This window comes from Sus scrofa, chromosome 9 (genome assembly GCF_054392235.1).
Source record: "Sus scrofa isolate SSC_HxYL_T2T_F1_AM1 chromosome 9, Sscrofa_HxYL_maternal_Yorkshire_Landrace_v2.0, whole genome shotgun sequence".
Classification (NCBI taxonomy): domain Eukaryota; kingdom Metazoa; phylum Chordata; class Mammalia; order Artiodactyla; family Suidae; genus Sus; species Sus scrofa.
Genome location: NC_139391.1, coordinates 33,870,021 through 33,891,389, shown reverse-complemented (window position 1 = coordinate 33,891,389; position 21,369 = coordinate 33,870,021). Strand labels below are relative to the sequence as shown.

The window sequence follows — 21,369 nt, the reverse complement described above, 5'->3', positions numbered from 1 at the left end:
TTACTAAAATTTAACTTTATTTAGATTTTTGCTGTTATATCTTCACAATAAAGACCAATTTATCATACAATAAAACAGTTACTAGATTAATGCTTATCTAGAAGGCAATTTGCAAAACAGAAAACAAAAACCCTGTATATCTGGCCTACTAGTTTACCACAGCCAAAATGAACAACATCTCCATCTAGTGACAACTTAAAGAATATGCAGGAAAGTGTACTTTAAAAAATTGAAAAAGGTTGTTACTTACATAAAAAGACCACAAACACTTCAAGACTTACCAATTTCATTAAACCATCATCCCTCACATTGACAGAAATTGATCTACCATTCACTAGTCTTAAGTAGAGTCCTGGTCTGTACTTCTTTCTCATTTAGGCATTAAATTATACACAGCTCACTTTATAAATAAAAAGTCCCCCCCCCAAAAAAAAAGGTAAAATAAAAAAGGGAGTTCCCATCATGGTGCAGCGAAAATGAATCCAACTAGGAACCATGAGGTTGTGGGTTCGATCCCTGGCCTTGCTCAGCGGGTTAAGGATCTGGCATTGTCTTGAGCTGTGGTGTAGGTCACAGACATGGCTCGGATCTGGTGTTGCTGTGGCTGTGGAATAGGCTAGCAGCTACAGCTCTGACTGGACCCCTAGCCTGGGAGCCTCCATATGCTACAGGTGCCGCCCTAAAAAGAAAAAAGAAAAGTTTTCTTCAACTAAACCTGTTAAATCCCAAAGAAAAGACTATTTTATCCCAGAGCCTACCTAGAAAGATACAAAACAAGTATTAAAATCTGAGTGAATTGGCATATGCACACTGAGGTATATGGAACGACTGGCCAACGGGGACCTGATGTATGGCAGAGAGACTCTACCCAATATTCTGTGATAATCTATGTGGGAAAAGAATCTGAAAGAGAATGGACATGTATATATGTATGATTGAATCACTTTGTTGTACAGCAAAAATTATCACGACTTTGTAAATCAACTTTAAGTCAATAAAACTTTTTTAAAAAAAGTAAGACAAATAATAAGAACCAACATAAAAAATTAAAAGTTAAAAAAGTTGGAGATCCTGTCGTGGCTCAGTGGTTAGCGAATCTGACTAGGAACCATGAGGTTCCGGGTTTGATCCCTGGCCTCGCTCAGTGGGTTAAGAATTCGGCGTTGCCGTGAGCTGTGGTGTAGGTCGCGGCTTGGATTCCAAGTTGCTGTGGCTCTGGTGTAGGGGTCGGATTAGACCCCTAGCCTGGGAACCTCCATATGCCACAGGAGCGGCCCTAGAAAAGGCAAAAAGACAAAAAATAAATAAATAAATAAAAGCTGGGGAAAAAAAAAAAAAAACGGAGTGGAATATGAGCATCATGTAAATTTGTCCTCAAGTCTCCAGAATGGAGCAATTCATACAGTTGAAATCAGCTTTTAACAAGGTTTATTTTGTACATAAGTAACAAAATACTTTTGGTCCAAGTTTAAAACAAAGTTGCTTCATACTAATTCTACTAACAGGGATTATACATTTTAAGGAGATTATAATAAGCTACATAAATTCTTCAGAAAAAGACAAAATATAGGATATCACAAGTATTCTTCCCAAGAAACTGTCAAAAAGGGCAGGTGGCTCCAGAGACAGCAAAAGTATACCACAATTAGAAAAATATGAGATCTCATCTATCTGGAATATATTTGTTACTATATAAACATACTTACGGCCACATCTTATTTATTCTACCATTCCATTAATGATGAACAATGAGGTTCTATCAAAAATTTTATTACAAATTATGCTACATATTTTCTTACATACTAGTTATTTTATTTCTGTAGGTTAAATTTCTACAGATAATATAACTTTCCCAAAGGAATATAACTGACAATAGTCCCACCAAAAGAGTATGAGAGGGCCAATTTTTCAATATATTCATCAATATTCATTATTAATAATCATTTTTATATAATTCCACAATCTCTTGGTTTTATAAAAATAGAGTTTCTCAGTTCTTCTGCTCTGAGCATATTCAATGTTAACTTCATGTCACTTTAATAAAAGCTATGCTAAACATTCTCTGAAACATAGCTTTATATAACATCATTTTACTTGAATAATTTTTACATTATTATTTTATTTCCTTTAAATATAACCCATTCACTTACCTGAAGACAAAAGGCTATTGATCATCTCCAAAAATGTAGGATGTACAAACTGGTAATCCTCAAGAAGTAAAACTACCTGTTGTGCTTCAATACCTGCAAGATGCAGCACCTGCACAGTAAGAAAATGTATTTTAGTATCCATTAAACATTTTTGGCACGGTTAAAAACTTTCACTCTGTATGTAAACTAAGTTATTTGTATTGACTCATACTTGAGCAATCAAAATTTAACAACAGAGTTGGAAAGTAAATTCACTGAGTGATCAAAATTTAGCCACATATTTTGGAAAGTAAATCCAGTTCATCAACAAATACTACTGGGGGGAATCTTAATTATTTTATATCTCGATCATTAAAACAAAAGGTAGAAAATCATTTTTAAATATACCCACACACATTCTATCTAAATGCCCTTCCTTTTGTTTATCTTTCCTATCCATATAATAGCCCATAATCTGAGGTACCTGAGAGCTAAAAATCCTAATAGGAATCTTTTTGCTTTATGTACATAAAAACATAATTTTCTAATAACTATTGCGGAAATCATCATCAAAATTAAAATAAAGATTAAATTGTATCCCAGAGACTTAAAGGCCATGAAAAGCTTTTAGAATAAAAATTAATGATTTAAAATGAAATAAAGCAAGAGACTATAACTCACATGTTTGAGATCATTTTTGAACTGCTTCAGTTCATACCCCCTGGAAATCTTTGGTGAAAACAGCACTGCCCCATGCATATGACTGACTAGAGAAGTGATGGTCCGACGACCCACACCACTGCGTCCTGCTAAGAGAAGAGAGCCTCCGGGAAAACTCAGCACTCTGTCTATCCTAGAAGTGTACTCCAGGACCTCTTGGAAAAGTAAAATATCTAAATTCTGGTTATCGCGTCCATAATGAAAGAGACCCTTTAAAAAAAAAAATCACAAAGAATACTTTATAATTAATATAAGCCCCAATTATATAATAAAAATGTTAATTATCTAGATTAAGATATTAAATGCTTGGTGCATTCTAGAAAAGGGATTAAGTAACTACGTGTCATCTCACACTCTATCTTTTATCTATACAGTAATCCAGCTTTATGGCACTTTCTAAGGAAAAATGTATATGATGCCAAACAAGTTCAAGGGCCCACAACAATCAGTTAATTTTAAACACCATTAATATAACTAGCACAAAGCAGTGTAAGCTAACATGTTAATTATAAAGACTTTCAGCTCTCAAATTTTACTTATTACAAATCAAATCAGTGTGTACAGACTGATCTGTAATTCCAAAACTCTTGACACTTAGTGCCTAAATAAAAAGATTCTGTGAAATCTTGTTCTTATGCACTGCTCGGCAATGTTTGATTTAGCCCACACACAGGCAGGTAGAGGTCCTGCCAGTAGCTGTGTGATAAAGTGAAGGAAGAGGGAAAGGATAGCTAGGCTTCACCACTTTCAATATTCCCAAATTTTGCAATATCCACTCCAGGTAAATAAATCAGCTTATAAGACCATGAAAAACCTTTCTTGATATAAAATCCATACTAACTTTCAACATAAATATTAATTTTAAAGCAATCATATATAATTGTTTCTTTATTATTATAATTAAACTTAAAAAAAAAAAAAAACCTATAGGACAGTGCTACTCAGTGAACCAGCTTCATGAACATCGGAGCCTGTCAGAAATTTAGAATCTTTTCTGTTTTGTTTTGTTTTGTTTTGTTTTTTCCAGATTTGGATTTGTACCTACTGAATTAGACTTCCTCAGGATGGGACCCAGCAATCAGCATACTATCTGGTTTTTAAAGTGATTCTAATGCTCACCAAAGTTCAACATCACAGCTCTAGGATGATTTCCCAATTAATATTAAGCCTTTTTAATAGTCCCAACCTAAGATATGTCTCCCAGCATGCATCCTAGCAATTTTACACTTATCCATGTGAGTACATGTGCATCTAGTTAGATCTGCCACATCAGGCTGAATGCTAAAGAAGGTTTTGCCTATTCTATGATCTTTCACTGCATATCCTCAAAAAGCTAGTGATAGATATTTTGAAAATGGCTTTAATCACAATATAATCTCAATTCAAGTTCATGATTGATTATATACCTTTTTAATAACATCCTTAAGATCCACAGAATTTAGTTTTCCAAGCGGTTTTCCATGTGGAGGCAAAGATTGTCCTGGGGCTGCCCTTATTCCTGAATTATGTCCGGCTCCCCATGTAACATAGAAAATATCTATAGAAATACAAGATCATTTGCTTTACATGCGTTATTTGTAATGGAAGCATTAGTAAATACACTTTACATTAAATTGTTTTTATCTTAGCCCAAATAAGAACACCTCCAGGAAGGCAAAATTAATTATTTTGAATTAGCAAATAAATAAAACAATCTCAAAATTATCCTTGAAAAACATTTATCAATATCACCAAGAGCCCTTTTTTTTTTTTTTATTGTCTTTTTAGGGTTGCACCCGCAGCATATGGAGGTTTCCAGGCTAGGGGTCAAATCGGAGCTACAGCTGCTGGCCTACACCAGAGCCACAGCAATGCAGGACCCGAGCCGTGTCTGCGACCTACACCACAGCTCACAGCAACGCCGGGTCCTTAACCCACCGAGCGAGGCCAGGGATTGAACCCGTGTCCTCATGGATACTAGTCGGGTTTGTTACCACTGAGCCACAATGGGAACTCCCTGCATTTTTTAAAAGGAGCACTTTAAATAAAATTGCCAAATCTAAATCTTCTTTGTAGTCATTATTCCAACGTGACTTGTGTGCATCTCCTTAATGGAGCTTTTCTCCTTGAATATATATTACTGTGCTCATAAAGCCGTAATGGTTACTCCTTTTCAGTTTTCTGCTATCCCTTAGATTTTTATTTTCACTGGGATCCAAATTCAGCCTCTTATGCATTAATTCTAAATATTCCTTACTCTGTGGATTAAATTATCAACTATTTAAATATACAACAAAAACCCATTTACTACTTATCTCTAGGGAAGCCTCCCAAGCTCTAATCTAATCCTATATTTCCAATTTCTTAAAAGACATATAATTCGTGCATTCATTCATTAAACAGTTATCCATCACACTCCTCTATTTGAAGATTGTGTTTTCTGTTAGAGATAAGCAGTGAATAAGCCAAACGTAATTCCTGCCCTCAGAGAACTGATAAAATTTATGTATATTGTCAAAGATACGCAAAAAGGTAAACAAACATTTGCAAGTAAAGCTTGCAAACATTCAAACACAAGTATAAAACTGAACTCATTAACTTCGCATCTCATCATTTCTCAACTAGACTATCGCGGCAGCCTCCTACCTTGTATCCCTGCTACAAGCCTCTGCTTCCTCAAATATATCCTCACTGCTTCTACAGTAACTAACAAGAAAACAAAATCTGACAGTTCCACTCCACTCTGGTATCACTATAGCTTCCCACTTCCTTAAAAAAAAAAAATCTCCTAATCAAGGCCTCATGCAATTTGGCTGTAATTTGGCACCACTGACTGCCTAATATACCTCCCCTGTGCACCCCAACATATACTCCAGTTTTCTCAAGACTTTCATTCTTACATATCCTTTTTCATTGTCTGGAATGTACCTCTTCTTCACTTAAAATAGTCATCCTTTAAGATATAGTTTGACACTATAACTGCTCAAAAAAGTTAAAGTCTTAGTGTTAATCTAACAAAATATATACAGGACTTATGCTGAAAACTATACAATACTGATGAAAGAAAGCAAAAATATATAATAAATAGATATATCATGTTAATGGATTAGAAATATCAACATAATAAAGATGTCATATTACATGCATCACTTCCACACCTTTTTCAAAATGCAAATTGGTTATTTAGCAAGCTCAGCTGTAAATACAACACAGATGCTTTGACTGGTGCTATGCTTTGTTTATCATACCAATAGGTGAAGCTGGTAATAACAAGGATATGTAAGAAATTCTGTGCTAATGACATTGCAGGTAATAATAGGAATAAGAAAGGCCATTACTCTTAAGCAAAACTTCATTAAAGTCAAATATGAATTTTCACAATGATCTTTAAGTATCATACACATACGGCTATTTAAAAAAAAACTCTGTTAAAATCCTTCAGGAAATGCAATCTTGAATTGAAAATATAAAACACTATGGTCTTAACTATATTGTTTCCAAGAAAAAAAATTATTATTATCATATTTTCTTTAAAACATAATTATTGAAATCTAGCAAAAAAAAGAGCAGCCCCTTATGGTAAATACAACATTAAAATTATCCAAAGTTTTTATTTGTTTAGACTTATGAAATCATGCTACCAGGAAGAAAAATAATTTAAGGGTCTCATGACATTATATATTTACATAAACTCTGCCACTATATTACCTGCCATATTGTCTAGTACATCTGAGCCCCAATCTCCTTGAAACACTGATGTTAAAATGCTGTCAAATAAATGAAGTTCTTTTGCACCAACAATTTTGTCACGAAATAAGCGCCGTGCTTCATATGCTACAATTTCTAATACATAATCTAGTGGATGGTTTGAGGATCCTAAAAAAGGCAAAATTTTCTTTAATTATAATAAAATTCAAATGATTTCAAAATGGTCTATTTCCACGTAATATTAGAAATAGAGAATGAGAATCTACATACCATTTTTGGCATCGGATGAAAAGAAAAAAGGGAAAATGAGTTAAAATTCATTTTGTTAATGAGTTGGCAAACTTTTTTTGATTATTTAAAGGATACATAAAATGCTATTATCTAGCTATTCAATAAAAATATCAATCCCCAAAAGCATATTAAACATGCTTTGGTTCCAAAGAATAATGATTTCAGTTTTTCCCAAATCAGGTTTTATTTATTTTTTTTTTGTACAATGATTTTTTTTTTGCCATTATAGCTGGTTTACAGTGTTCTGTCAATTTTCTACTGTACAGCAAGGTGACTCAGTTACACATGCATGTATACATTCTTTTTTCTCACACTATCATGCTCTATCATAAGTGACTAGACATAGTTCCCAGCCAAATCAAGTTTTAATAGTGACATTCATAAATAGTTTAGAAGAGGAAACATAATAAAATACAATATTAATATTAATATTTAAATTTAATATCAACATAATTTTCATTATAATTTTTAAAATCCATAATTAATTACAGTAGTCACTTAATATATCTATTAAAATATAATATACAGCATAAATACACACAGAGGCAAGCAGATATCCCATGACATTCTTACTTTTTTTTTTAGGGCCACACCTGTGGCATATGGAAGTTCCCAGGCTAGGGGTCGAATCGGAGCTATAGCTGCCGTTCCACACCACAGCCACAGCAATGCCAGATGTGAGCCACATCTATGACCTATACTGTACTTCACGGCAATGCCAGATCCTTCACCCACTGAGCAATGCCAGAGATCGAACCAGCATCCTCAGGGATAATACTAGTTGGGTTCATTTCTATGAGCCATAGTAGCAGTAACTTCTACTATGACATTCTAAAGAAAGACATGAGATTTAAAAATCATACAAGCAAACTTACCTCCTTCTAAATCATATCGGAATAAGCCAAGAACCCACTGAGTAAGGATGCAAGGAGTAAAGAAATAGTGACTATGCTCATCAACCGTAAATCTGGCCCGCACCTGAAAAAAAAAAATAGTAAATGACCTGTCTTTAATATATATAACCATGACCTCTCCTAAATATAATCATGCTGTAAATTTTTCAGTCACCTTAGATTCATAGAAATGCCAATTTATACCAGCAGGTGTGATTGTATTTCAATATAACTGATTTCCTCATTTATCTTGTAAGTGATAATTACATTTATACATTTAAAAAATATTATCTACGAGAGGATGTTCATAAATATCAACAAACTGTCAAAGGTTTTCCATGAAAAAAAAATGAAATAAAAGGTTATAAAGCCTTGCTAGAGAGAGGAATTCAAGAAAAGTTAACCTAAGCTTTATAAAATGGTAGTTACAATTCTAAGGTACTCACCAGTATAGGTAAGACCCATTTTCTAATGGTGGGACCCACAGAGCTAGGTTATATTCAAGAAGTCACTGAACTTTTAACAAATCAAAGTGTCACAACTCAACATATAACCAAGTGTGGAGACTTTCCCTCTATTGATGGAGCCATTGCTCATACTCTGGTTTTCAGCATTTAACTTTGAATTAATATAGAAAAAAATAGCTCTATCTTTCCCCACTTCTACTCTAATACTCTAAAAAGTATTTCCACAAACACTTCTATAACTTTCACATCCTATTCCCTTTACCCAAGAAGACCCTCTTTCTTCTCCAGCCACTTTGTGAATTTCTTTTCACTTTTTCAAAATTTGACATTTCACCTCCTAACAAATACCACACACAAGAAAGTTGTTCAAACTCTCTTCCATGCTATCGCTGTAACTTACACATACTGTTATTGTTAGACTTATCACACTGCATTAATAGTTTATTTATATGATTAGGAACCTCATTAGACTGTGAACTACCAGAGAAGAGAGACTCGGTCATCTTTGTATCCCTAGGACAAGCCCTAGAAAGAGAAGGTACTCAAAAAAATGTCTCTGTACCCTTAATGCCTATTTTCCAGTAACATCCCACTTTACCAGAATACCTTAGACATCTACTCAAAGATAAGAGGAAAAAAAGTAAACATCAAAAACTGCTCTCAAGTTTGAAGCCTGGAAGACAGAAAGTGATATAGAAGTCTGGAGAAAGATCCAGTTTTGGAAAGAAGATGAAGTCTATTGTAAATATGCTAAATTTCAGCTCAAAGCAGAATAACCATCTGATTTATCATTCAATATTTATTATCCATTAGAAACTGTGCCAAAAGATACAATAATGAATAAAACACACACAAGCATCTACCCTCACAGTTATTCCCTAGTAGAAAAGTATAATAAACAACAGAAAAAGAAAGCCTGAACATCAACACAGATCAGAATTAAAGGTAGGCCTTTGGGAATGATACCAACAGACATGAAAACTATAATATAAATGAATATATACCTGTTCATACACTTGTACCATAGATCCTGCTAGGAGATAAATTTTTGATGAAGAACCCCAAATAGAATGATTCTTCAGATTTTTATGTAGAACTGGTTCCAAATATGCTCCATAAATATTCTGTAATTGCTCTCTTTCTGGGTAACTAGAAAAAGGCATAGAAAAAAGAAGTCGAAGTAAGTCAATATTCTAAATTACTATTCAATGTTAAGTTATAGCTGTGGTTTTCAAACTGTGAGACCTATACACTTTTAAGGTTTACCCAAGGGCTAAGGCCAGCCTCATAGTCCCTAGTCTTACTTTAACTAAATCAGATACCTAATTACCTGTTGTCAAATACTGAGACTCCTAATAAATTCTATAAACATAATTGTTTAAAATCCACTGATTTTTAAAAGGGGCAAAAGGAAAATTTTACTTAAGAAAAAACATATTGAGGAAGTTCCTGCTGTGGCTCAGTGATAACAAACCCAACTAGTACCCATGAGGATGCAAGTTTGATCCCTGGCTGCTCAGGGAGTTAAGGATCCTGTATTGCCATGAGCTGTGGTGTAGGTCGCAAATGCAGCATGGATCCCACATTGCTGTGGCTGTGGCAGAGCCCAGTAGCTACAGCTCCAATTCTACCCCTAGCCTGAGAACTTCCATATGTCACTTCTATATGCCTGATTTCCATATGCCACACACTTTTTAAAGCTGTGGCCCTTAAAAAAAAAAGAAAGAAAGAAAAGGCATTTTGAGTTAAATACAGCCTGCACGAAGAGCAGTAATCTACCTCAGAAGTATAAAAGTAAAATACAACAAATAAAATCAACTTGTTCCTCCCAAACCAAAATCTATTTCAATACAAGTTAATTGCTGTTTATAACATTTTTAAAGAAGAATGTTAATAGATGGAGGTGGTTTAATATGAAAGCATAAAAACAAGATTTTATAAGGCAAAATATAACAAAGAACACAGTGCCATAAAATCAAATTCATGTAACAATTATGGACCATAGAGATGGATGGGTTATTAGGATTAATATCATCAGCCACTAAAAGACCTAACTCTACCTTGTTCATATTTACATTCTCTTTTTAGTTAACTTCATAAAATTTGATTTTATTTTTGTTTTAGGTAAGCCATAAAACATTTAAATAAAACCCACTATTCAAAATCCTCATATTGACATTGAGATGATACAAAACAGTTCTGTCTTATTTCTAATATATAAGAAGCATTGATTAAAACCTTCGTCATCCTAAATTACTGCCTTCTGTTTGGGACATGCAAGAAAAAAAATATCAGAGCTTAAGTTAGACTTTTTTTATATTCTACACTTCGAAGAAATATCATTGGTAGATGTCTTTCATAAAATGCAATATATAGATGCCTCCCCAAAAGAAAGAATAACTTAAGATACATACTCTATAGCACAAAGACGAACAATAGAAGTAAATCTGGTAGTAAGCTTATGTCTTCCCAGTCTTCCTCCAGCTGACATAGAAGCCACAATTTGAATATTTTCTAAACCAACCCATTCCAAATTTTCATCATAAAATCCTTGATATGTCAATATCTATTTGAAAATAAATATGTATAAATATTTTATGCATAAGATTTTCTAATCATGATACATTCTGCTTACAGTTCAATTATTTCCAAATGCAATCATTGTCCTCTAATTTAAGAATTAATGACAGAAATATATCTTAAGTTCTTATACCATTAAAAATAATATAGTTCAAGACTCTGTGTTCAATTAACATTAGCTGAATTATCATCATTTAATGCTTTTCAGAAGTCCCTGGTGGTGAAGCAGGTTAAGGATCTGGTGTTGTCAATGCAGAGGCTCAGGTCACTGCCTTGGTGCAGGTTGGATCTCTGGCAAAGGAACTTCCACATGCCGTGGGTGCTGCCAATAAATAAATAAGTAAATAAAATGCTTGTCTAATAAATATTAAAATCTAGGTGATAATATAAATCCACCAAAAAAATTAAAAAAGTAAATGAATCAGGAAAAATAAAAGGAAAACATTTATTTTTTCCTATAAATATTTTATTCTGTAGTTATAGAGAAAAAACATGAACCTATATGAATATATAAAGAAATAATTTAGAATTTATTTTCTAATGTGACGGATATCACACAAAGAAAATCTTCCACAGTGACTGAGAATGTATGGTCTCTAGTAAGTGAAGAGGGAGAATGGGCTGAAGCAGACAGAAAAGGGCACGACTGAAGAAGTCTAACTGCTCTTGGAAAAATGCATTTACCTAAAAGAGTGAGGCATAATTCCCCCAACTCCAGCACCATCCCAAGCCTCTACTTTCCTAGGGTTTTTTTAGAAATAAAGGATAGAGGAGTTCCTGTCATGGCTCAGTGGTTAACAAACCCAACTAGTATTCATGAGGACGTGGGTTCAATCCCTGGCCTTGCTCAGTGAGTTAAGGATCCAGCATTTCCATGAGGTTGCAGACACAGCTCGGATTCCACGTGTCTGTGGCTGTAGTGTAGGCCGGCAGCTACAGCTCTGATTGGACCCCTAGCCTAAAAACTACCATGTGCCACTGTGGGTGCGGCCCTAAAAAGACAAAAGACAAAAAAAAACAAAAAAAAAAAAACAAAACAAAACAAAAAAAACACAGAGAAAGGAAGAAAAAGAAATAAAGAAATAAAGAATAGGTAAATAGTATAGGGTAAAGGTTGTTTTTACTCTTTCTGTCATATATCATCTAAATGTAATACCAACTTCTAAATAGAAGATCAAAGAAAGTAGCCCCAGAACAAGAATGAGATGCTTCAAGAGTTTAATTTCCATGATACATGCTAAGTGAAAAAGGCCCTAAGAAGGGAAACAGATTTTTCTATCTATAAGAAAAGTTAAATGAAATTAAATTGTTTACAATTATATCAAAACACTTCAAAGTGATAAGACTCACCTGTTGTAGGAAAGCTACCAAAGTACTGGTCCCCCATTTGTCAAGTTTGGGTAGGTTGATGTCTTTTAAGTACAGAACAAGTCTTTCACAGTCTTTTGGTCTATACACTCGACCAGTATTAGTACTGATTACCATGCATGTCTGGCTCAATTTCTGCAGGAGATGTCGAGAAGTAGTTTGTGTGCTACAGTGAACTGTAGCAATTTGAGTGGACCGGAGTTGGGAAAAGGCATACCTGAGCAGCATCCTAGGAAAGATGTAAAACATCTGATTTGGTAAATGCAACTAATAAAATACTTTTTAAATTCAATACAAAAACTCTATTTTTTAAATATTTCAGTTTCTATGCATACTACTATTACAAAATAGATAAGTAACAAGGCCCTACTATATAGCACAGGGAAATCTACTCAATATTCCGTAAAAACCTATATGGGAAAAGAGTCTGAAAAAGAATGAATATATGTATACTTATAACTGATTCATTTTGCTGTACACCTGAAACTAACACAACATTGTAAATAAAATACTTAAAACCATACCAACACATAAATTTAAAAAAAAAAAAAACATAGAAAATGTGGAGACAACACTTTCAATAAACATTTTAAAACTTAAAAATAAATATTTCCATTTCTAAATTATGTATGATATTTTTAAAGGAAAGTGGTAAAAATAAATATGGTTTCCATAACAAGGTAGTTTTCTAATTTTTAGACTGGAAAAGAATAAATTCATATTTTAAGGCATTTTTGAGACTCTTCCAACAAAAAATATTAAAAGTTCACAGATATAATTTAGTTTGAAAAGTACATGTAAAAGACCCTGTTGGATTTCCTGTGGTGGCGCAGTGGTAATGAACACGACTAATATCCATGAGGATGAGGGTTCAATCTCTGCCTTCACTCAGTGAGTTAAGGATCTGGTGTTGCCGTGAGCTGCAGTGTAGGTCGCCAATGTGGCTTGGATCTGGCATTACTGCCACTGTGGTGTAGGCCCAGAGTTGCAGCTCTGATTCAACACCTGGCCTGGGAACTTCCATATGCCGTAAGTGTGGCTCTAAAAAGACAAAGAAAAAAAAGAGAGAGACACTGTTTCCCAACAGTTGAAGGAAAGATTTTAAAATATTAAATTCTATAAGTTAAAAACATTACTATGATTTTATAGAATTGTTTAATTATTACTAGAAATGTGAAAATAATAACCCATGTTTTCCTTTACTTTCAAAAAACTACTCAGTAGGCACCAAAAATAGGTTGAATTCCACAAACTAAAAGCTATTTTTAAATAGAGAACTTCAAGATTCATCTTTTTATAACTATAGCATTATAGTCATGTGTGAGTACATCAAAGTATTTGTTTTTTTGCTGTGATTATATGTGCAGATTCAAATTATGAATATCTTCTCAGACTGCTCTGATTCCATTAGAAGACACAGCCTGGCAGAAAAAAAAGATATATTCTCTACAGTCATATTAATTTTACAAGTAATGACAATAAAGAGTCCTTCATAAAAATGTAAATGCTACTTTAACCAAAAGAAAGGTAACAAAAGTTGTTAAATCATTTTAAAACAGGAGAGAATAATAAATCCACATTATGCACCTCAATGAACATTTTTCTCCTCTTACCCTTTGCCACAGCCTTCTGGTCCTACAAGAATAAATGGCTGTTTAGTATCAGAACTTAGCCATGGTTTGAAATAATCTAGACCTCGTTGCATGTCAGGAGTCTGAATGACTGGAAGAGTTTGGCCATTACTGAAATCATCAGCCGTCAAATTTTCTGGCTTTTTCAGCACATAAGGTGCTAATATTCCTCTACTCGAGTCATAGTAGGTGTCCATTGGTCTGTGAGGGTCTGGAGGAGATTCTCGTGCCCAATTAAAAACCTTAAGAGGAAAAAGGTGGACAGGTTTTCATCTATTCCAAACAGACTACCCAAAATTTTATTTCTCTAAATTAAATGTCCCAAAGAGAATCATCTTACTTCTAAAAAAAGTTTCCATGCACTAAAGTTACTAAATATCCTTTATAATTATAGTAACATTTTATCTCAAATATTATTCCCTAAAGTAAAATTCATCTAGTTTGCAAATACATTATTGTAACAATATATTCAACTTTTAATTAAGCTCATATGAACACAAAATTACAAATTACACAATGTAGGAGTCCTAGACTCTTCATTTCCACTACGTCTTGGCAATACCCATTCCAGTGTCACCACCACTGCTCTTGATCTTTTCTTTCTAACAAAGAAAACTGTTATCTGCACAGATACAGAGCAGAGAGTTAGCCTATAATGCAACTTTTCAACATCTTTATTCTAAACTTTGGCATGAAAATATCTGCTTAAAAGCAGCATATGGAGTTCCCGTCGTGGCACAGCGGAAATGAATCTGACTAGGAACCAAGAGGTTGTGGGTTTGATGCCTGGCCTCGCCCAGTGGCTTAAGGATCCGGCGTTGCCATGAGCTGTGGTGTAGGTAGCAGACTCAGCTCAGATCCTGCATTGCTGTGGCTGTAGCGTAGTCCGGCAGCTTCAGCTCCGATTAGACCCCTAAACTGGGAACCTCCATATGTCTTGGGTGCAACCCTGGAAAAAGAGAAAAAAAAAAAAAAAAAGCAGCATACAATATAATACTGAGTGGTAACAATGAAAAGTATCTGGCAACAGAGGAAACAGAATGGCCATAGAAAGAAAAGCAGAAGAGGGAAAGCAATAAATCGTGGCACCAATGAAACAAAACGATAAAAATGCAGAAACAAGTGTTCGAGCCAAACCAAAGGAATGAGTTCAATTATTTCAACAGAGGCCAACAGGAAGAAATTCTGTATATCTAGAATTTAATTTTATAAACAATGTGTCTGAAATACACCTTTGCATATGATAAAGAAAACATTTATAATGATTATTCCATAAAAGCATTCCTAACTGCTAAAACTCTTCTGGCTGAACAAGGATTAAAAATGTTATTTCAGGATTAAAGATCCTACACCTAAAGACAAAGAAAAAGCCACAATGAGATGGTAGTAGGGGTACTTGCACTATATATGAAATCCCATACCCGCCAGGTCCAGATGGGAGACCCACAGACTGGAAAATAACTATATTGCCAGGGCTCTCCCAGAGGAGTAAGAGTTCTAAACCCCACATCAATTTTTCCCAGCCTGGGAATCTGATACTGCGAGGAGGAACCTCCCCCAAGCCACCCCAAACATTTAGCATTGAAGGCCAGCAGGGCTTGACCACAAGAGCTCCACAGGACGCGAGGAAAAAAAGATTCCACTCTTAAAGGGCGCACAAAGAGTTTTATGTGCACTGGGTGCCCAGACAAAGAAGGGACTCCATAAGAATCTGGGTCAGACCTATCTGTGGGTCCAACGGTCTTCTGGGAAAGCAGGGGTCAGTTGTAGCTCAATGTGAGGATAGGACACTAGTGGTGGAGGTCTCAGAAAATAATCAGTGGCATGAACTTCCCTGGAGGCTGCCATTTTGGAAAGAAGTGGCCCAATCTGACAACCGCCTGATCTTTCCCCAGGCTAGCAGTATGTGGATAAGAAACCTTCCAGTAATGCTTGGCGGGGCAGTGAGTGGCAGCAAACTGCAGCTGGAAGTCAGCCACACAATTACCAGAGTAAACAACTGACATACTTACAGCCATTCTATTTTTCACTTTCAGTATATAGTCAATAAATTACATGACATTACACACTTCATTATAAAATAGGCTTTGTGTTAGATAATTTTGCCTAACTACAGTTCAATGTAAGTGTTGTGAGCACTCTAAGGAAAGCCAGGGCTAAGCTATGATGTTTGATAGGTTAAGCCTAGCAAATACTTAGGATTATTTTCAATTTATGATGGGTTTATCTGGATGTAACCCCATCATAAACTGAGGAAGATATGTATACAAATTCATTACTATTGTATTAAATGCATAATTTCAAAATTTAAAAGTTCTATACTAAGGGTCAACAAAAATTAACAAAAAATATTGCCTGCAGGCTTTCAAAGTGCATTACCTCTTTGGTGAATTCCAGACGTGACTTCATGTTCAGATTTCCACTGAGCCCCCTTATGAGATTAATAACAAATTGATCATGATCTCTGCATCCATGTAGATGTGACAAACCATTCATCACAGTCCCAACCAAACTTGTTTCTACCACATAGTCATTCTGTTGATTAAAATACATGGTACAGACAAAGGGTAAATATTAACCAGTAAATCAGAACCATACAGACTGACATTTACTTACCTTTTCAAGGATCATCTTTAAATTTATCCCTCTACCCAAGCTGTAGAATGTTTATATTTCAATTTGTATACATATGTTACATATATATGATATATACATAAACTGTGGAAACAAAATTAATCATAAAAGCCCAACTGTGTATTTCTAACTATAAGTACAGTCCCTAAATAGATATACAGTTTGTTTACTTACTAAACCTGAAGAATATTTTTTTAAAGGTAAGTCAATGAGCACTGGTCTAAAAATAATAGTTCTTCATTCCCTCTTGCTGATTACCAAAAAAAAAAAAAAAAAAAAAAAAAAAAAAAAAAGAAGCAGCTACAGGCAAAGTGTAGATTAATTGCTCTGGACAAGAAAAGCTGGTAAAAACATGCTTAAAATGAAGCTTTTGGATTCAGGTAGTATAAATGATTTTGATCAGCCGACCTCTGGAGCTGTGAATAACTGCCCGGAGATGGAAGAGGAAAGGATTCTCATTCTTTCTCTAAGTATCAAGTGAGAACCAATTATGCATTAGGATCTGTATGTGGTACTAGGTACTTCTTTTTAAGGTGAATTAAACAGAGCACTTGTTTTAACAGAAGTCAAATCTAGTAGAGGAATGATTAACACGCTGTGGTAGAAGCTGTAGAGCAGCAGATAGTGTTTCGAGAAAGGATAACTCAGGTTGAGGGTGCAAGATCTCTCTGAAAAAGGTGACATTTAAGCGAACATCTGAAGGATGAGATATATCTGACCATGCAGAAAACGGCACAATGGTAAGCGATGAAAAACAGTGGGACAGCAATAAAGGCATCTACCCAGCACTCCATCCCCATATTCTGGCAGAGCTCTACTAAAAGGCAGCTGAATGTAAGCAACACTCAATCATTATATTTCTTGCCTAAATAATTGTAAAATATTATAATTATCTTACCTGCTTTAGAACCCATTGCAAAGCCTTTTCAAAATAATCCCCAATCCAGTTTTCAAGATTATTCCTATATTCAGGTGGTTGATTCCTCAACCAAGATTTTATCAGAGAATTAAGATCTGTCTCTTCATCACTGAAACACATTAACAAACATATAAGAAATTATTTAGGAAGAAATTGTGAATGTACTAAATGGAGTAAATTTCTGCTCCAGTAAAATTATTCTACACGTGTACTCTATCTGTTAATATATGAGTTGACTTTAGTTACTTCTGCATATGTATGTGTGAATATGTTACTTCTATATATACACACACACACATTCATATAGGTATATACACATATATATCATCTATCAGGTAAAGCAAATAAATTTCATCTATATTATTGTAAATATAAATCTAAGAAGAACTACATATCTACTAGCTAGCCAAAAAGTGGTCTAAATACTCATTACCCAAAGTGTGATCTACAAAATCCCAGTCCCAACTCAGACCCACTAAAGCACTTTAACAATACCTCTGAGTGATTCAAATGCACATTAGATTTCAAGACGTGTTGCCTTTTTTTTTTTTTCCTCTTTACATCTGTACCTGCAACATATTTAAGTTCCTGGGCTAGGGGCTGAATAACTGCAGCTGCAGGCCCACACCACATCCAAGGCAACACCACATCAAAGCCACATCTGTGACCTTTGTCACAGCTTGCAGCAACACTGGATATCCTTAACCCACTGAACAAGACCAGGGATTGAACCTGTATCCCTACAGAAACAACTTCAGGTTCTTAACCTGCTGAGCCACAACAAGAATTCCAAGATGCACTGCATCTTAATGTAGACCTTTAAAAATACTTTTTCTTTTTCTCTATCCCAAAAAAAGCCAACTACCTACAATTCCATGCCACTATTAAAACTCAGATCATCCTAAAATATAATTATTTTACCAAAGCACTTAATTACATGAGCAACATCCAATGATTGAAATTAAATATAACATTGATATCTTATTCAAAATTGTTACATATTTATAAAAATTACAGTAAAAACAATTCATAGATTAATCATTTTAAAGTGACAAAGGCTCAGGATTTTGTCATTTTTCCTCTCTTCTACAACTGTTTCATAGCAACATAAGTACTGAGCCCTTATATTTCTCCTCCCACATTTCTATCCAGTTTAATAAGGTAAAGAAAAAATGAAAAGATCAAAAGTAAATATTTAAATTATATTAGACAGGCTCAAAACAGACAAATCAAAGGCTCTAGCTCCTTCAGAATAAAGACTTTGGTGTCAATGGGATCTACTCAGTGCCTATGGCAAATATGAGTCTTGGTTTGATTGCAACAATCTTGGTTTATATCAGTTATCTTAGCATAATTAATAGCATTCTCATTCATTATTAAAAGGTCTTCATTTGGTCTACTGAATAGCAAGTGCAAATAACTGCTGAAGAAATGAATAAAACCTAAAACTACAGTATAAGCTAATCAAAAAGCAACTAAAATTAATTAATATGTATTTGTATTTTATATGAAATCATATATATTTACCATGCTGCTCACAAACAGTATTTGGTTCACCAACAATTTTCAAATCCTCTACAGCAATACATCATCTTTTTTTCTGATAAATAGCAATGGCATTCTACTTACTGCTTACTTCATTTACAGCCTATCTTGTATTATAATTGCTGTTATATTTATTTTATCTCCTCTACGTGAAGGTATGCACCATAAAGACAAGCCTTCCATAAATATAACCCCTTCGTAAGTGTTAGCTTTACTTCTCTCTTGCTGTTTCTCCTAAAATGCCTAACTTAATGTCATATACATAACAAGTATTCAATAAATAATTTTTAAATTTAATTATATATTTCCCTCTTATCCTATTTTTCCTCACAAGATTACATAAATACATTTGAATAAATGAGATAAATTGTGTGAGATAGTATTACAAAAGCTATAAACCCAGAATTCCTGTGCTCAGCGGTAACAAACCCGACAAGTATCCATGAGTTTGCAGCTCTGATTCCTGGTCTCATTCAGTGGGTTAAACGATCCAGTGTTGCCATGGGCTGTGGTGTAGGTCACAGATCAGATCCTACGTTGCTATGGCTATGGCGTAAGCCAGCAGCTGCAACTCACAGCATCAATTGGACCCCTAGCCCAGGAACTTCCACTGGTGTGGCCCATAAAAAAAAAAAAAAAAAAAGGCTATAAGCCCAATGTTATATTATTTTTAATAATTTATTATATTAATACCTTAAAATATTAATTGGGAGTTCATGGCTAGTTTAATTTAAACTTTCCTATAATATTGCCAAAGCAAGCAACTAAATAATTTTAGAAACAATCTGAACCAACTTATGATGTGTCATACAACACCAAAAATGGTTTCAAATGATTCTAAAAGAGTAGAGCACTTTATGTAGACAAATAAATATTAAATTCTAAAACATAAATTCAAAAAGTAAAAGCAAATTTTTTCATTATTCATTTTGGGAAATGAAGTGGCTCAAATGTCCATGTTCTGGTATGTGACTGCTGTATATGACGTCTAAAATTAGTGTGCCGTTGGAGTTCCTGCCGTGGCTCAGTAGAACGAATCTGACTAGTATTCATAAGGACGCAGGTTTGATCCCTGGCCTCACTTGGTGGGTTAAGGATCTGACGTTGCTGTGACCTGTGGTGTAGGTTGCAGATGCGGCTCAGATCTGGCATTGCTGTGGCTGCGGCATAGGCCAGTGGCTACAGCTCCAATTCGATCCCTAGCCTGGGAACCTCCATATGATGCCAGTGTGACCCTGAAATTACAAAAAACAAATACATAAAATAAAATCAGTTTGTTATTCATTTTTGCTCCTTTCAAGCCTCTTCCAAATACACTGAGTAGGAAATAAACAAACAAACAAAAAAACATCAAGAGGTTTCCAACTTATAAAATGAACAATTGGGCCATAGGACTTATTACACCTAGATTAGCTCTAAAATTCTATGAATCTAAGTTTCTGTGGCTACTTAACTTTAAATTATTAGCCTCTAGCTCATAAGTAGCATATTCACTTCTCTGAACTCACCATAATATTTAAACAAAATAGAAAAAGAATACAAATTAAATACTTTCTGTTGCATTTAAGCAAATAACAATAATTTAGAAATTGTAACACAACTGAGCAGCTGAAAATAATTCCACTTAACATACAAGAACTCTCTGAATGAATTAAAACCTAACAAAAAAGAAGTTAATAAGAAATGAGGAAAACAAATATTTACACATTACTCATACACCACTTATTTCACTTAGCCATGAAACAAAATAATAATCTATGAATATTCTAATATAATGTATTACCTAAGAAAGATCATTCCCATTCTAGATATTGTGGCTGGTGAGGCACAACTTAAATCATGAGTTTCAAATACAAAGTTCACATTTGGGCCAAACTGAATCCTTTCTCCACTGGGCATAGTGAGCAGTCGATTATCATCCAGAACAGAATTCAGAGATTCAATCCACTCAGGGTCAATATCACCATCACAGATTATCCATGAGTTGACATCTATTTTCAAATTCAAAATAAATAAGTAAATAAAGATAAATTTTAAAAATATGCTGTGATGATAATTAAATATAAAAAATAAAATAATCATTTCTTATTCTATAGATGTAATTTCCATAAGCAATATTTTATTTTTCTGAAGTAGAATATAAGAACAAAAAAAAAAAACCAAATTGAATTTTTTTTCCTTTTTTTTCTTTTAGGGCTGGCCACAGCTGCGGCATATAGAAGTTCCTAGGCCAGGGGTCAAATCACCTTAATCCACTGAGTGAGGCCAGGGATGGAATCTGCATCTTCATGGATACTAGTCAGGTTCTTAACCTGCCAGGACAGGAACTCCCAAGTTGAAATTTTTCACGTGAATCTGTACTACAAATGTTGCAGAAAACCCATGAGCAATCCAGGCTCAGCTGGCCAAAGACCCAGTTGTATACTCTGTGATAATGCTCTATTTGTCTATGAACATATAGAACTGGATTCTCAGTCAAAAAAAAAAAAAAAAAAAAAACATGGT

General features: G+C 34.3%; 1 protein-coding gene across 12 annotated transcripts in view; it reads right to left on the bottom strand.

Moving 5' to 3' along the window:
• DYNC2H1 (dynein cytoplasmic 2 heavy chain 1) overlaps positions 1 to 21,369 on the bottom strand; it is a 364,937-nt gene that overhangs the window by 269,762 nt on the left and 73,806 nt on the right. For 8 of the 12 annotated variants that reach the window (XR_014815142.1, XM_084975882.1, XM_084975883.1 and 5 more), the window contains 12 exons: positions 20,648 to 20,855; positions 17,299 to 17,428; positions 16,146 to 16,301; positions 13,749 to 14,008; positions 12,118 to 12,364; positions 10,602 to 10,753; positions 9,192 to 9,336; positions 7,703 to 7,805; positions 6,537 to 6,704; positions 4,256 to 4,386; positions 2,811 to 3,059; positions 2,151 to 2,259 (listed from right to left, as the gene is read on the bottom strand). Coding sequence is in view for 11 of the 12 variants with exons in the window: in XM_084975882.1 (XP_084832008.1) it covers positions 2,151 to 2,259; positions 2,811 to 3,059; positions 4,256 to 4,386; positions 6,537 to 6,704; positions 7,703 to 7,805; positions 9,192 to 9,336; positions 10,602 to 10,753; positions 12,118 to 12,364; positions 13,749 to 14,008; positions 16,146 to 16,301; positions 17,299 to 17,428; positions 20,648 to 20,855 (2,058 nt within the window). In the remaining variant the exon portion in view is untranslated. The remainder of the gene's footprint in view (positions 1 to 2,150; positions 2,260 to 2,810; positions 3,060 to 4,255; positions 4,387 to 6,536; positions 6,705 to 7,702; positions 7,806 to 9,191; positions 9,337 to 10,601; positions 10,754 to 12,117; positions 12,365 to 13,748; positions 14,009 to 16,145; positions 16,302 to 17,298; positions 17,429 to 20,647; positions 20,856 to 21,369) is intronic. The other 4 variants (XM_084975880.1, XM_084975881.1, XM_084975887.1 and 1 more) reach the window with 1 other exon arrangement.